At 43.0% G+C, this 15,641-nt stretch overlaps 1 protein-coding gene across 1 annotated transcript in view; it reads left to right on the top strand.

Annotated features, from left to right (window-relative positions):
• Positions 1 to 5,025, top strand: part of LOC311147590 (uncharacterized protein) — a gene marked incomplete at its 3' end in the record, with an annotated part of 8,858 nt that extends 3,833 nt beyond the window's left edge. The window contains exons 5-6 of the mRNA XM_084184332.1: positions 4,180 to 4,306; positions 4,958 to 5,025. Coding sequence (XP_084040458.1) covers positions 4,180 to 4,306; positions 4,958 to 5,025 — 195 coding nt within the window. The remainder of the gene's footprint in view (positions 1 to 4,179; positions 4,307 to 4,957) is intronic.
• Positions 5,026 to 15,641: the final 10,616 nt, after the last annotated feature.

Here is a 15,641-nt window from a genome sequence, read left to right as displayed (position 1 = left end):
TAATAACTTCCCAATGAAGTTGACTACCAATACACAGTTGCCAATGTCTTTGCAATGGTTACAAACAAGCGAAGGATAAAAAAAAACCAAGATGGCTGCTTTAAGAGATAAATAGTCTACAGTATAGGCTACATAGGTCTATATAATTCAATAATATTGAATTACACTGAGTGTACAAAACATTAAGAACACATTCTCTTTCCATGACAGACTGACCAGGAGAATCCAGGTGAAAGCTATGATCCCTTATTGATGTCACTTGTTAAATCCACTTCAATCTGTGTAGATGAAGGGGAGGAGACAGGTTAAAGAAGGTTTTTTAAGCCTTGAGACAATTGAGACATGGATTGTGTGTCTGCCATTCAGAGGGTGAACGGGCAAGACAAAATATTTAAGTGCCTTTGAACGGGGTATGGTGGTAGGTGCCAGGCGCACCGGTTTGTGTCAAGAACTGCAACGCTGCTGAGTTTTTTCACGCTCAACAGTTTCCTGTGTGTATCAAGAATGGTCCACCACCCAAAGGACATCCAGCCAACTTGACACAAATGTGGGAAGCATTGGAGTCAACATGGGCCAGCATCCCTGTGAAACGCTTTCGACACCTTTTAGAGTTCATGCCCCGACAAATTATGGGGGGTGCAACTCAATATTAGGAAGGTGTTCTTAATGTTTTGTACACAGTGTATATCATGTTCATTCAATTGAGTTCTATTATGCTAATTGTAGGCTACTGTGTGTAGTTTGCCTCAATATATTTCATGATGTGTAACAACATGCGCAATGATGTGCCAAATGAATCTGTGATTGAGTGCATTATTATAGGGTAAGCATTAGAATAAGCCGCCTCAATACTTGCAGTCGTTAGGTGAAATCTCTCTTGGAGCTGATCCATCATCAGTATTGTGAAAACATTTTAAATGTTAAGGTAAGATTTGAAAAAAAAGCATTTACACTCCTCTGTAAGAGTCTTCCATCAACATTTTAAATTCATTCAGTGGCACTAATAAATCTAGATGAAGCATGGGTTGTAGACTATTCCATGCCTCTGGTGCACAAGACGAGAAGGCAGTCTTGCCTAATACTGTAAATGTCCTGGGGACTTTAAGTAGCAACCACCTAGCAGACCGGGTATGGTAACTGCTGGTGGTGAAGGAGACCAGACTACAGAGGTAAAGAGGGAGTTTACCCAAAAGGGCTTTGTACATGAACACGTACAAATGTAGCTTTCTGCGCATATAAAGTGAGGTCCAAGCCACCATTTGGTACAAGGTGAAATGGTGGGTGAGTGACTTGGTATTTGTAATAAAGCGCAAGGATGCATGATAAACATAGTCCAGTCTCTGTAAAACAGAGGCTGCATGCAAATACAAGTCACCATAATCAATACAGAGAGAAAAGTAGCCTGAACAAGCGGGAAGCAAGCCTTATTACGAAAATAAAAACCCAATTGAAGTTTCCTCACAAGATTATCCATATGCACTTTAAAGGACAACTTGTCATCCAACAATGTACCTAGGTATTTGTAGGATGACACCATTTCAATGGTAAAGCCACCAGATGTGACAACGCTAACCTTCTCTGGCTGAGTGCGAGCTCTGGTATTTTTTAACGTTCAAAACCAGTTTGAGACCGTAAAGGGAGGCCTGCAAAGACTGAAAAGCAGTCTGGAGCTCTTCAACAGCCTGAACCAGAGAAGAAGCACATGCATGTATGACTGTATCATCTGCATAAAGATGCAACTTTGCTGGTTGCATCCCATTTCCCAGATCATTAATACAAATTGAGAACAACACAGGAGCTAAACTGGAACCCTGTGGCACACCTCTATTAATCTCAAGAAAGATAGACTTGTGATTGTCAGCATAAACACATTGTGTTCTGTCAGAAAGATAGTTCTGAGTCTAGCTAGCAACAACTCATGATCAACTGAATCAAATGCCTTTGATAAATCAACAAACAAAGCAGCACAATATTGCTTTTTATCAAGTGCATTTATGATGTCATTTGCCACTGCCATAGCTGCAGTTGTGGTGCTGTGCCCCGATCTAAAGCCAGACTGAACCCCGCTCAGTATGTTCTTTTCAGTTAAGAAGTTTAACTGTGCTTTCACTAGGGATTCATAGACTTTGGAGATAGGACAATAGTTATTAGCATCTGAGGGATCTCCACCCTTTAGTAGTGGGAGGACATAAGCTGATTTCCGAATACTGGGTATGGAATTGGTCAAGAGACTCAAGTTGAAAATGTGATCCACAGGTTCAGTAATATTACCAGCTGCTATCTTTAAGAGGTAGGGATCCAGGTTGTCTGGACCTGCAGACTTTTTAGTGCCTATTGCATAAGAAACAGGCTCAAAGTTAAAATGGTTCACATGAGGGCCTATATCATAGTTTATTGTAACGATAGTTTACATTAGAGGCCTGAGGGCCACCATTTATCATAAACTGAACCAGCAGATATTAAGTGCTTGTTAAAAACCCAACAATATCAGCTTTATCCTTCACTTCATTAGACTCCATCATTAAATGGTCAGGAAGACCAGAGGATACATTAGAACCTGACACTGATTTGATTAGCTTCCAGAACTTGGTAGGGTTGTTTAGGTTCTCTGTGACTGCATTTAGATAGAAATCTGATTTGGACTTCCTAGTCGATCCTGTACATTTGTTTCTTTGCGCACTAAAGGAGGCCCAGTCAACAGGATCATTTGTATGTCTAGCTTGAGCCCAAGAGACATTTCTCTTTCTAATTAATTCTGCCAAGTTATCTGAAAACCAGGGATTGTCCCTTCCACTGATTCTAAATTTCATCACAGGGGCATGCTTATCACAAATGAACACATATTTCATATAGAAATAGTCCCAGGCAGTGTCAACATCGGGAATCAGACTTACTCTGTCAATATTATGGTACAGATCATATAAGAACGCTTGCTCATCGAACTGTCTAAAATGTCTTTAAAAAATATAACTGGGTTTGGCTTTGGTTATTTTTGTATTTCTAACACAAGCAATTGCACAGTGATCACTGACATCATTACAGAATATCCCAGCCGATGTGTATTTGTGAGGGGTATTCGTTAGAAGAATGTCCAACAGCGTTGATTTGTTAGGTACTCTGGAATTCGGTCTTGTAGGTGCATTCATTGATTGCACGAGATTCAGAGAGTCACACACAGTTCTTTAAAATAGTCTGATACAGATGTAAGCATGTCCCAGTACAAATCCCCTAAAATAATGAATTCAGAGTCATTTAACTTGTGCAGGACATCAGAAAGAGTTAAGTGCGTCTCCCGAAGCCGAGGGCGGTCTGTATCAGCAGACGACAGTGATGTGGGAGTCCTTATATACGTTCACTTTAACCGCAAGCTATTCGAAATGTTTGGCTTTGGTAATCAAGAGAATTTCAGGTGTTAAAATTGCAACCCCACCTCATTTACTCAGTTCTAAAAACCGTGTACCCATCAATAGAAATCGAGTTATTTGACACAGATTTATTTTGCCAAGTTTCTGATAAAACCATTATGTCCGCGTTTGTCGTATTGGCCCATATTCTAATAATGTCTATTTTTGGAAATATACTTCTGACATTAACATGCAAGAGGCCAAAACCTGCGCTGTTTTTAAAATCATAGGGAGTCGGTAGAGATTGCATAGTGTCTACCGGCCCAGGGTTTGGTCGCACATTACCAGAGAGCAACAATCAAAGCATAACAATACATCTCAGTTGCCCAATGCATGAGGACTTGGCAGAGACAACACCATTGTCAATTAAACGAGCTGAGTCTTTCGACACAGATTTTTTTTTTTTTTTGCGTTTTGAGAGAGGTACAAATGCAGTTGCAGAGAAAGACCAAGTTCCTGGTGGTATTGACATGGTGGTCTCGGAGTGTTTGCAAATTGTAGGGCATAAGGCGACGATAATTCACTCACCCATTGATAATTCAGCCTATTTAATCCAGATTAATGACAGATTACATGTATGCAGAGCAGTTGGAGAATCCAGAGAACCCTCTACACTGCCCCATCAAACTCTACGACTTCTACCTCTTCAAATGGTGAGTTGAGGAAGGGTGGGAAGGAGACAGCTGAAGGGTACACAAGGCCTCTGAATCTAGCTTGATCTCTTTAGAAGAACTAGTATACTAACCTCTCTCCCTCTTTCCTCTCTCTCCCACAGAGTAATAAAGGCTGTCATGACACTGTCTACCTGAACCCTGAATATGTGGTGGCGCGCAACAGCCCCATGTGGTACCCAGCCAATCAACAGAGAGCAGATGGAGCACATGCTCGCTCGCTGCCTCATCGTGAGCGAGATCCAGGAAGCTGTTGCCAACATACACTAACAGGACTGGAGGAGTAGGGGAATGACTAACGGACAATGTTCAGCCTCTCCCGTCTCTTTTTCACCAATGCTCTTTTTCGTTCAATCCGTTCTTCCACATTTTTCTATCTTCCGCATTGCCTTCTGTGCTCGTTTCTTTTCAAATGTACATGTATGCAAATTGTTTGTGTTTAGCACAGATATGCACATCCGAAGATTCATCCTGCTAATACTGGACCTTCATCCACTTGCCTTGGATACACAACTCACACAATCCTACCATCAAATATTTCTGCCAAAGGAAATATATACCTACCTTCCTTTATGCTTTCTTATTTAAGCATTACTGTTGTCATTATTTTCTGTCCACCAACGGATTAAGGAAGACATTTATTTCTCCCAACAACAAAAAATGTGTAATATACATGTATATAGTTATTTTTTGTTGCTGGTGTTAGCCAGTCTTGCTCACTGCTGCTTGTTTTTCTTTGTCATGAGCCTCTGTTGCAGTTTCTCCTTTCACTTTCTTAATTGTTTTCCTGACCTCTGTGTTGCCCAGCCGTGAGCAGGTATATGGAGTCACCTGGACATTCACACTCAGGATGTACTTTCCTCTCTCTGTTTTTCCCTCCAGCTTTGCGTTACTGGACTGAACAGACCTGTGATGACCTCATTGAGCTGGCTGGAGGCACAATGAACTGACTGAATGATGCTCGGGCAATAGTGCCCCCCTTAACGACTATCACCACAGTGGCAATGAATGGCTTGCAGACCTTTGGCCCCTCTGACCAGGGTTGTGTTCAATTGGAGCAAATGGGAGAAAACAACATTTTGAAAACAGAAGAGGTGCCACATGAACTTGTCATATAGGAACCCTGACTTTCGCTTTCTGTTTGAAAATGTTTTTTTCAAGCCAGGCTTACAGTCAGTGCAACACAGCCTGCAGCTACCACAGGAGGGTGTCTAACATCACTAATAGAACTTGATAAAGTAGTACATTCAGTAGCAGGTGTGTGTTATACAGCATAGCACAAGGAGTTTTCCCCGGTCAGGTTATATGGTCTGGAAATTCTCCTGGCCCTAATTACCTATTACAGTTGGGGCCAAGATTTCCTCCAGACCTTGTGACCTGAGCAGAAAAAACTCCTGGCCACATATTGTACATGATGAATGAAACAAACAGACAATAGATGTGGGGTTTCATCCACTGTTCTGTTTATTTTGTATATTGTGTATTTCTCTGGAGTGACATTCTTGATGATAACATAATTCAAGGCACTATGACTTGCGGTAGAGGCCGTAGCCATTTTTAGTGGGAAGATTTTTTTTGTACAAAAATAACTGTTTTAAACATCACATTTTACATCATCAATCATACAAGATACAAATCTTGTTCCAGCACTGTTTTTTTACATTATGCTTCCAGGGATTTGTACTGTGCTAGAGCCTCATACAATCTTGGGTTTGTAGTCGGGCATTAATGAGAATAGAGGTCTCAGCACCATTAGTGATGAAGTACATATCTCCCCCATTATCTCAGGCCTTAAGGAATTCTTCACGGTCAGTAATCCAGTCTGGAAGAACAGGTTCAACCGGAAGGGCAGGCTCCTGTGTCTCACTCTGTGGGACTGATCCAGGAAGTAGCAGGTACTGTTGTTGCTGCCTGCTTTGTCTATCTTTTGTCACACGCACACAGAAAGTTACAGATGCACAAATATCACCCCCCCCAAAAAAAAAAAACATTATAATATGCTAACCTCCCCTGTTATTGTAATGATGAAAGGTCTTGGGAGTATGATATTTTGTGCGTCTCATCATTATTCACGATTCATTCAGGATTGTCTGTAAGTATGGTAGCATCCACATGAATGTAGAAGTGTTTAGAAACATTCTATTCTTATTTACAATAAAAGTGACTCCAAAATGACAATACATTATTTCCCATTAATTTCTATTGGGCACAAAACAATCCGAAACACAACCAAAACGAACAGCAAATGCAGCAAACAAATGTGTAGAGTCACAAGCTTGATGTGCTATGAATATGGGACCAAATACTTTTTATTACTTAAAACGGGGGGGAATATGTACAAAAAGTGCTCAAATTTCTAAACGGTTCACCCGAAATGGATAAATACCCTCAAATTAAAACTGACAGTCTGCACTTTAACCTCATAGTGATTGTATCATTTCAAATCCAAAGTGCTGGAGTACAGAGCCAAAACAACAAACAATGTGTCACTGTCCCAATACTTTTGGAGCACACTATGTTTATATACGTGTTTGAGCTATGTTTGTTGTGGTCTCACCTTACTGGAGGTCCCACACTCACTCCACTCAGCCAGTGAATCAGACACTGATGGACTAATATGTACTGCTCCTGGCGACACAGTGCGGGATCAAAACATTGAGAACATTGTACAGGTACTGAAGACGACATGATTGTGCATTTCACTGGAAGGGAACATTGTGACAAGCTGAGCTCTTCAACTCGTAAATCTTGATATAAGATGGATGTGGGGGTGGGTTATTCTAGGAAAGAGAGCTGAAGGTTCTCTTACAAAGAAACTTGCCAACAGAGAGGAGCCTTCAAAGAGGGATGGCGCAGCTGAAGGGTTATACAGTATAGTCTCAAGTTGTGGTAGTAGCTAGGTAATCAGGAGCCATAATCACAACAGAATAAAACAGAGGGCCTAGAGACAAACTACTTTCAATGCAGCATCAACAGATGTTTGTCTCCAGGCCTTCAGTTATCTGTTGATGATGATGTTGTAACAACAAGGATCCTAATGAATCACTGTCCCGGTGCAGCAGGGTTTTTATCTATAGGGGTGCACATTTTTGTTCTATCCCAGTACTAGTGGACTGACCAGGTTCTGGACCATCATGACTCTGTGTCGTCTCAGCTGCTCCAATGTCAGGTTGGATGCCATACACACACAGCTGCATCAGCCACAGCAGAGTCACAAACGTCCCCGACCGCCCCACACCTGCACTGAGAGAGAGATTCAAACAGGATTTAAAAGAGGTATCCTCTGCACTGACACACACACACACACCAGTGGAGGCTGCTGAGGGCAGGACGTCTCATAATAATGGCTGGAATGGAGTCAATGGAATGGTATCAAACACGTGGTTGTGGTTGATACCATTCCATTGACTCCATTCCAACCTTTATTATGAGCCATCCTCCCCTCAGCAGCATCCACTGACACACACATACACACACTTTAAATATAGATACAGTATCATATTAAAACACATGGAAACAGTATCTTAGCCCCTGGTCCAGCTAGGCAGGGTAGTAGTAGTGTGTTACTGTCCTTTCTACGGGACAGCCCCTCGGAAATACAACAGACACACTCACTATCAACACAACCACACACACTCTATCAACACTCTACCACACACAACAGACACAGACGATTAAACTTGGAAATAGCCTAAATCTGTTGACCAATGGCTGAAACTAATGGTGTTACATTAAAATAACAAATAGGAGATTACATGATCTAGGCCTCACCTGTCGTAAGTGAATGGTGGTGATGAAATAATCTTACCACTCTGTACTCAGTACTCATCACACAGTACCTGAAGTAACATGGTCAACAAATGGTCTAACTAACAAAAGTAGAGAAACTACTGCATGCACAGCAGGAAATGTGACACTTCGGACACATTTTCGGTAGATACCACCACACTCTGCAGCACCCGCATCAGTAGGGGAAGAATATGCTTACGAAGACTCTTCATAATTTCATGTGCGGCATTGACAGCAATATAAAACCAGAAGAACTATGCAAGTCAATAGGTCAAACTTGATGCTGTGAATGTAATCAACATATTACCCATGAAGGTTTTATACATCAGAGTATTGTTCAGTGTCCAATCACCATCAAATCCCTCACTCACCACGTCCTTCTGTTTCAGGGCGGTCACCATGATGATGATCCTAACATTCTGCTCCCACACCATCCTCCAGAAGTCAGCCATGGTGATGCGCAAAGGACCCTGGGTACAGATGACGTCTGGCTCTGTACAGCCACCCTGAGGAGCAGACAGACAGACGGCTGATTTAATGAATGGATAGATGGACAGACATACAGAGACAGACAAACAGACCGATGGATGGACAGACAGAAGGACAGAGAGTATTCACAGGGACCTAACTAGCGTTGATATAATCCGAGTGTAGCTGGGAGTCTAGCAGGGACAGCTTAACTCGACAGTGGTCATCAGAAACCACAGGGACTGTTCATCAAAATGATCCGAAAATGGGAAGCATTACCACACATGGGAGAGATGTGCAGGTTGTGTTCATGTGCTTAGATACAGCAGGTCATACGATCATGGTAATTACACTCCTATTACTCAGGGGTAGCATGTGGTGGTGCTCTGATATGGTGTGTGCTATGATACTCACAAGGCAGTATGTAGGGGTATCTGTTCTCTCTGTTGGCCTCCAGGTCTCCAGCCCTGGTAGTGAGCTCTTTACCAACATCATCCAGCTCCTGAAGAATAAACTGCCAATGAAGGGACACTATGAAACAGCCACAGCAGACGCTGCACAAAGATTCCAAAGCGCAATAATCTATTGTGTGGTCTCACGAGACTGTGATGGCCTAGCCCTAGATTATAGAGCCAGGGTATCAGTCAATAGAAGACTGGTTGAGTTTGGTTTACCTCAAACTCCTGCCGGAAACCACTGTTGTCCTTGGCAGCGAGTGATTGAAAGCACAGGTGGAATTCCTGTAGTATATGTGCCCGTGAAAGCACCCTTATCCTATGTGGAAATATGGCAACAGTCCCTAGTAAACAACTCTTTAAATTGAGCTCCAATTTTCCTCAAAGTGGTGTTTTTCCAAGTGACTACACCCATAATGTTCTTAATACCATCATTCCATGTTTCTGGGTTGGACTTGAGGAAGCAACAATAGGCTAAAACAGTTCTCTAACAACACTCAATAATCAGTTACTGTATGTCAACTACTGAAAAGTTACTTTTCTCTTCAATATTTTAGCAGATGCTCTTATCCAGAGCAATTAGGCTTAGGTGCCTTGCTTAAGGCACATCAACTGATCTTTCACCTAGATGGCTCAGGGATTCAAACAAGCAACATTTCAGTTACTGGCCCAACACTCTTAACCATTTGGCTACCTACCACCCATACCATTTCACAAAGTTATTCTATCCACTCCCTCAGTGACGTTCAGCATTCATCACTTCATGTTTTGTTAGGGGTGCAGAGATTAGGCAAAGCTTCCTCTGGTAACCAAGAACAGAAGTGTAGTGTAGAGGGGGTCAGGCTGGTGAGGTGTGTTGGGTAATTTTAAAAGAAATGTGATCAGATGATCGCAAAGCCAAATCCTGGACAGGACGCTTCTAAACTGGAGTTACACACACAAAATGATTTTAACACCAACCTGAGAACACTAGAAAAACCTTCACCAACAGATCTACAACACAAAACACAGGTAAAGCAGAGAGAGAGTGAGCAACCCCAACCGAGTGTTCCTTATGTTAATATTACCTTTGGAAGTGCTCCTTTGAGTGAGAAAGAGTTTAGAGAGCAACAGGGGCTCTTCCCTTCAATGTGTCCTGTCATGTTGTCTGTCTCCAATTATCCAAACCACCACATTTTATTCTCTCTCTCTCTCTCTCTCTCTCTCTCTCTCTCTCTCTCTCTCTACTCTCTCTCTCTCTCTCTCTCTCTCTCTCTCTCTCTCTCTCTCTCTCTCTCTCTCTCTCTCTCTCTCTCTCTCTCTCTCTCTCTCTCTCTCTCTCTCTCTCTCTCTCTCTCTCTCTCTCTCTCTCTCTCTCTCTCTCTCTCTCGATCCTCTCTCTCAATTCAATTCAATTTAAGGGCTTTATTGGCATGGGAAACGTGTGTTAACATTGCCAAAGCAAGGGAAGTAGATAGTAAACAAAAGTGAAATAAACAACAAATATTAACAGTAAACATTACACTCAGAAGTTTCAAAAGAATAAAGACATTTCAAATGTCATATTATGTATATATACAGTGTTGTAACAATGTGCAAATAGTTAAAGTACAAATGGGAAAATAAATAAACATAAATATGGGTTGTATTTACAATGGTGTTTGTTCTTCACTGGTTGCCCTTTTCTTGTGGCAACAGGTCACAAATCTTGCAGCTGTGATGGCACACTGTGGTTTTTCACCCAGTAGATAAGGGAGTTTATCAAAATTGGGTTTGTTTTCGAATTCTTTGTGGATCGGTGTAATCTGAGGGAAATATGTGTCTCTAATATGGTCATACATTTGGCAGGAGGTTAGGAAGTGCAGCTCAGTTTCCACCTCATTTTGTGGGCAGTGTGCACATAGCCTGTCTTCTCTTGAGAGCCACAATTAGACCGCGGCCTTTCTCAATAGCAAGGCCTTTCTCAATAGCAAGGCTATGCTCACTGAGTCTGTACATAGTCAAAGCTTTCCTTAAGTTTGGGTCAGTCACAGTGGTCAGGTATTCTGCCACTGTGTACTCTCTGTTTAGGGCCAAATAGCATTCTAGTTTGCTCTGTTTTTTTGTTTGTTCTTTCCAATGTGTCAAGTAATTCTCTTTTTGTTTTCTCATGATTTGGTTGGGTCTAATTGTGTTGTTGTTGTCCTGGGGCTGTGTGGGGTCTGTTTGTGTTTGTGAACATAGGCCCAGGACAAGCTTACTTAGGGGACTCTTCTCCAAGTTCATCTCTCTGTAGGTGATGGCTTTGTTATGGAAGGTTTGGGAATCGCTTCCTTTTAAGTGGTTATAGAATTTAACGGCTCTTTTCTGGATTTTGATAATTAGCGGGTATTGGCCTAATTCTGCTCTGCATGCATTATTTGGTGTTTTACGTTGTACACGGAGGATGTTTTTGCAGAATTCTGCATGCAGAGTCTCAATTTGGTGTTTGTCCCATTTTGTGAATTCTTGGTTGGTGAGCGGACCCCAGACCTCAGAACCATAAAGGGCAATGGGTTCTATAACTGATTCAAGTATTTTTAGCCAGATCCTAATTGGTATGTCAAATTTTATGTTCCTTTTGATGGCATAGAAGGCCCTTCTTGCCTTGTCTCTCAGATCGTTCACAGCTTTGTGGAAGTTACCTGTGGCGCTGATGTTTAGGCCGAGGTATGTATAGTTTTTTGTGTGCTCTAGGGCAACGGTGTCTAGATGGAATTTGTATTTGTGGTCCTGGCAACTGGACCTTTTTTGGAACACCATTATTTTTGTCTTACTGAGATTTACTGTCAGGGCCCAGGTCTGACAGAATCTGTGCAGAAGATCTAGGTGCTGCTGTAGGCCCTCCTTGGTTGGTGACAGAAGCACCAGATCATCAGCAAACAGAAGACATTTGACTTCAGATTCTAGTAGGGTGAGGCCGGGTGCTGCAGACTGTTCTAGTGCCCTTGCCAATTCATTGATATATATGTTGAAGAGGGTGGGGCTTAAACTGCATCCCTGTCTCACCCCACCTCTAATGTGTGTGTTTTTTGCCAATTTTAACTGCACACTTGTTGTTTGTGTACATGGATTTTATAATGTCGTATGTTTTTCCCCCAACCCCACTTTCCATCAATTTGTATAGCAGACCCTCATGCCAAATTGAGTCAAAAGCTTTTTTGAAATCAACAAAGCATGAGAAGACTTTGCCTTTGTTTTGGTTTGTTTGTTTGTCAATTAGGGTGTGCAGGGTGAATACGTGGTCTGTCGTACAGTAATTTGGTAAAAAGCCAATTTGACATTTGCTCAGTACATTGTTTTCACTGAGGAAATGAACTAGTCTGCTGTTAATGATAATGCAGAGGATTTTCCCAAGGTTGCTGTTGACGCATATCCCACGGTAGTTATTGGGGTCAAATTTGTCTCCACTTTTGTGGATTGGGGTGATCAGTCCTTGGTTCCAAATATTGGGGAAGATGCCAGAGCTAAGGATGATGTTAAAGAGTTTAAGTATAGCTAATTGAAATTTGTGGTCTGTATATTTTAGCATTTCATTGAGGATACCATCAACACCACAGGACTTTTTGGGTTGGAGGGTTTGTATTTTGTCCTGTAGTTCATTCAATGTAATTGGAGAATCCAGTGGGTTCTGGTAGTCTTTAATAGTTGATTCTAAGATTTGCATTTGATCATGTATATTTTTTTGCTGTTTGTTCTCTGTTATAGGGCCAAAAAGATTAGAGAAGTGGTTTACCCATACATCTCCGTTTTGGATAGATAGCTCTTCGTGTTGTTGTTTGTTTAGTGTTTTCCAATTTTCCCAGAAGTGGTTAGAGTCTATGGATTCTTCAATTACATTGAGCTGATTTCTGACATGCTGTTCCTTCTTTTTCCGTAGTGTATTTCTGTATTGTTTTAGTGATTCACCATAGTGAAGGCGTAGGCTCAGGTTTTTTAGGTCTCTATGTTTTTGGTTGGATAGGTTTCTCAATTTCTTTCTTAGGTTTTTGCATTCTTCATCAAACCATTTATCACTGTTATTACTTTTCTTTGGTTTTCTGTTAGAGATTTTTAGATTTGATAGGGAAGCTGAGAGGTCAAATATACTGTTTAGGTTTTCTACTGCCAAGTTTACACCTTCACTATTACAGTGGAACGTTTTGTCCAGGAAGTTGTCTAGAATGGATTGAATTTGTTGTTTCCTAATTGTTTTTTGGTAGGTTTCAACACTACTTTCCTTCCATCTATAGCATTTCTTAATATTATTCAGTTCCTTTGGCTTTGATGCCTCATGATTGAGTATTGCTCTGTTCAAGTAGACTGTGATTTTGCTGTGGTCTGATAGGGGTGTCAGTGGGCTGACTGTGAACGCTCTGAGAGACTCTGGGTTGAGGTCAGTGATAAAATAGTCTACAGTCCTACTGCCAAGAGATGAGCTATAGGTGTACCTACCATCGGAGTCCCCTCGAAGCCTACCATTGACTATGTACATACCCAGTGTGCGATAGAGCTGCAGGAGTCGTGACCCGTTTTTGTTGGTTATGTTGTCGTAGTTGTGCCTAGGGGGGCATATGGGGGAGGGAATGCTGTCACCTCCAGGTAGGTGTTTGTCCCCCTGTGTGCTGAGGGTGTCAGGTTCTTGTCTAGTTCTGGCATTTAGGTCACCACAGACTAGTACATGTCCCTGGGTCTGGAAATGATTGATTTCCCCCTCCAGGATGGAGAAACTGTCTTCATTAAAGTATGGGGATTCTAGTGGGGGGATATAGGTAGCACACAGGAGGACATTTTTCTCAGTTGAGATAATTTCCTTTTGAATTTCTAACCAAATGTAAAATGTTCCTGTTTTGATTAATTTAATAGAGTGAGTTAGGTCTGCTCTATACCAAATTAGCATACCCCCTGAGTCCCTTCCCTGTTTCACACCTGGTAGTTTGGTGGATGGGACTACCAGCTCTCTGTAATCTAGAGGGCAACCAGTGGGTCCGTCTCCTCTATACCATGTTTCTTGTAGGATGACAATGTCTGTATTTCCGATTTCTTTGGTGAAGTCCAGATTCCTGCTCTTTAGGCCAAAGGCAGATGACCTCAGGCCTTGGATATTCCAGGATGAAATAGTGAAGGCTTTGTGTTCCATAAAGTGTCTAATGTTGTTGGTTGTGTGGTTTGGCCTCAGGCCAGTAATTGTGAGCAGAGCCTGCTGAGCATCTGGTACATGCCATTGGCTTGGGCTAGTGTAAGAGTGGGTGTTGGGCCTGTTTGCCTGCTCACGGCCTGGGCGTATGTGTGACTTTCATGTTGAGGCCCTCTTTGTGGGAGTGGGGGGCTTGGGGTGGGTAGGAGGGGCATAGGTCTGATCTGAGGGGGCCTAAATGGGGTGTGGGCATGGTTGACTTGGGGGGGGAGTTAATTGGTGGGGGTGGGGGTGTAGATGTGGTTGATGGTGCTGTGGTCTGGATGTAGGTCCTCTCTGCGGGGGTCCTCTATGTGTAGGTCCTGGGAGGGGTCCCGCAGGTCTGGGAGAGTGTCTCGCTGGTCTGGGCGGGGTGTCTGTTGATCTGTTGCTCCTGTGTGAGGTGTTGGGTCTGCGGTTGAGGGCGATATCCTTTAGGGTCCGGGCGAAGGTGGGCACTGCTGCCTTGTATAGGTGGACCTGGTCATAAAGGCTGTTCACGTCCAGGGTGGAGTGGTGGGCCAGGTAGACATTTGGTGTTGATGCACAGTCACGGGAAATACTTGCGTTTACCCGCTGTATGGTAGCAGGGTGGAAGTATTTTCGTGGTAACAGGGTTGAGATAACCACTTGTGCGTTGGGGAAAGTAGAAGAAGCTTTTTCTATCACTCCCTTGAGTGATGTGGCCACCCTTTCCTGCTGTGTTCTCAGGTCGTTTGTGCCTGTGTGTATTTTATGTGGCTGGGTGATCCTAGTCGGTCCTCAGACAGAAGGTCTAGGGCGCGCTGGGTGTTTGGACACCAGAGTTTAGACACTGTGTGTTTTGGAAAAAGTTTATTTTCTTGTATGTATTTCCCATTTGAGTCCATAAGGAGTACAATCTGTGGCTTGTGTATGTCCTCAGTGGGTGTGGGGGGGTCGTCATGAGGGCTATCAGGGTGTCTGACTGGGGGGTTGCTCAGAGGGGTTGGGATCCCCTGGGCTTGGGGTTCTTCATTTGTTTGTCTGTGTGTGATGTCGAGGCTATGGTCAGGGTCTAGGGTGTACTGTTCTGCTGCGGTGTCGAGACTTTGGCCAGGATCTGAGGTGGGCTGTTCTGCTGGCTTCTCTGCGGGGGTGGCCAGCTCTCTAATGGGTTGTTCTATGTCACCCGTCATCGTTCTCACCTTCTCCTCCAGCACTCTGATCCTCTCCTCTAGTGCTCTGTTCTTCTCCTGCTCCTGCTCTTTCTCCTGTTGATGTTGTCTCACCACAGTCCAGAGTGCAGTCATGTCTCTCTCTACCTGCAGCTCTCCAGGTCTAGTTAAGGGGGTGTTGTTGTGCTGGACTGTTGTCTGGGTCTGTGCTGACTGGAGTGTGTTCACCTGCTGTTCCAGCTCCACCTGCCTTACCTCCAGCTGGGTGAATTTATCCTTCATTTCAATGAGGGAGTAGTACTCTGTGCTGGGAAGTTGACTTTCTGCTTGGGGTTGCTCTGTGGGGTTATTTAATGAAGAGGTCTGGTCTGACCCGCTTGGGGTAGGGGTATCTTTCTCAAGGGAGAGCTTCTCCTGCTGAGCTATTTCTTTGATTAGGTGAAAGTCCAGCTGGAACTGTTTGGTGTTGCCTTGAACCAAAACGGTTCCAGATTTATAGAGATTAATATTAGATGACTCAGAGTCCTCGTTGTCCAGTATCCTGAGTTTCCACCTGTCGCTAACAC

The sequence above is a fragment of the Coregonus lavaretus genome (genome assembly GCF_964263955.1).
Source record: "Coregonus lavaretus genome assembly, chromosome: 20".
Classification (NCBI taxonomy): Eukaryota; Metazoa; Chordata; class Actinopteri; order Salmoniformes; family Salmonidae; genus Coregonus; species Coregonus lavaretus.
This window is presented reverse-complemented; position numbering and strand designations above follow the sequence as displayed.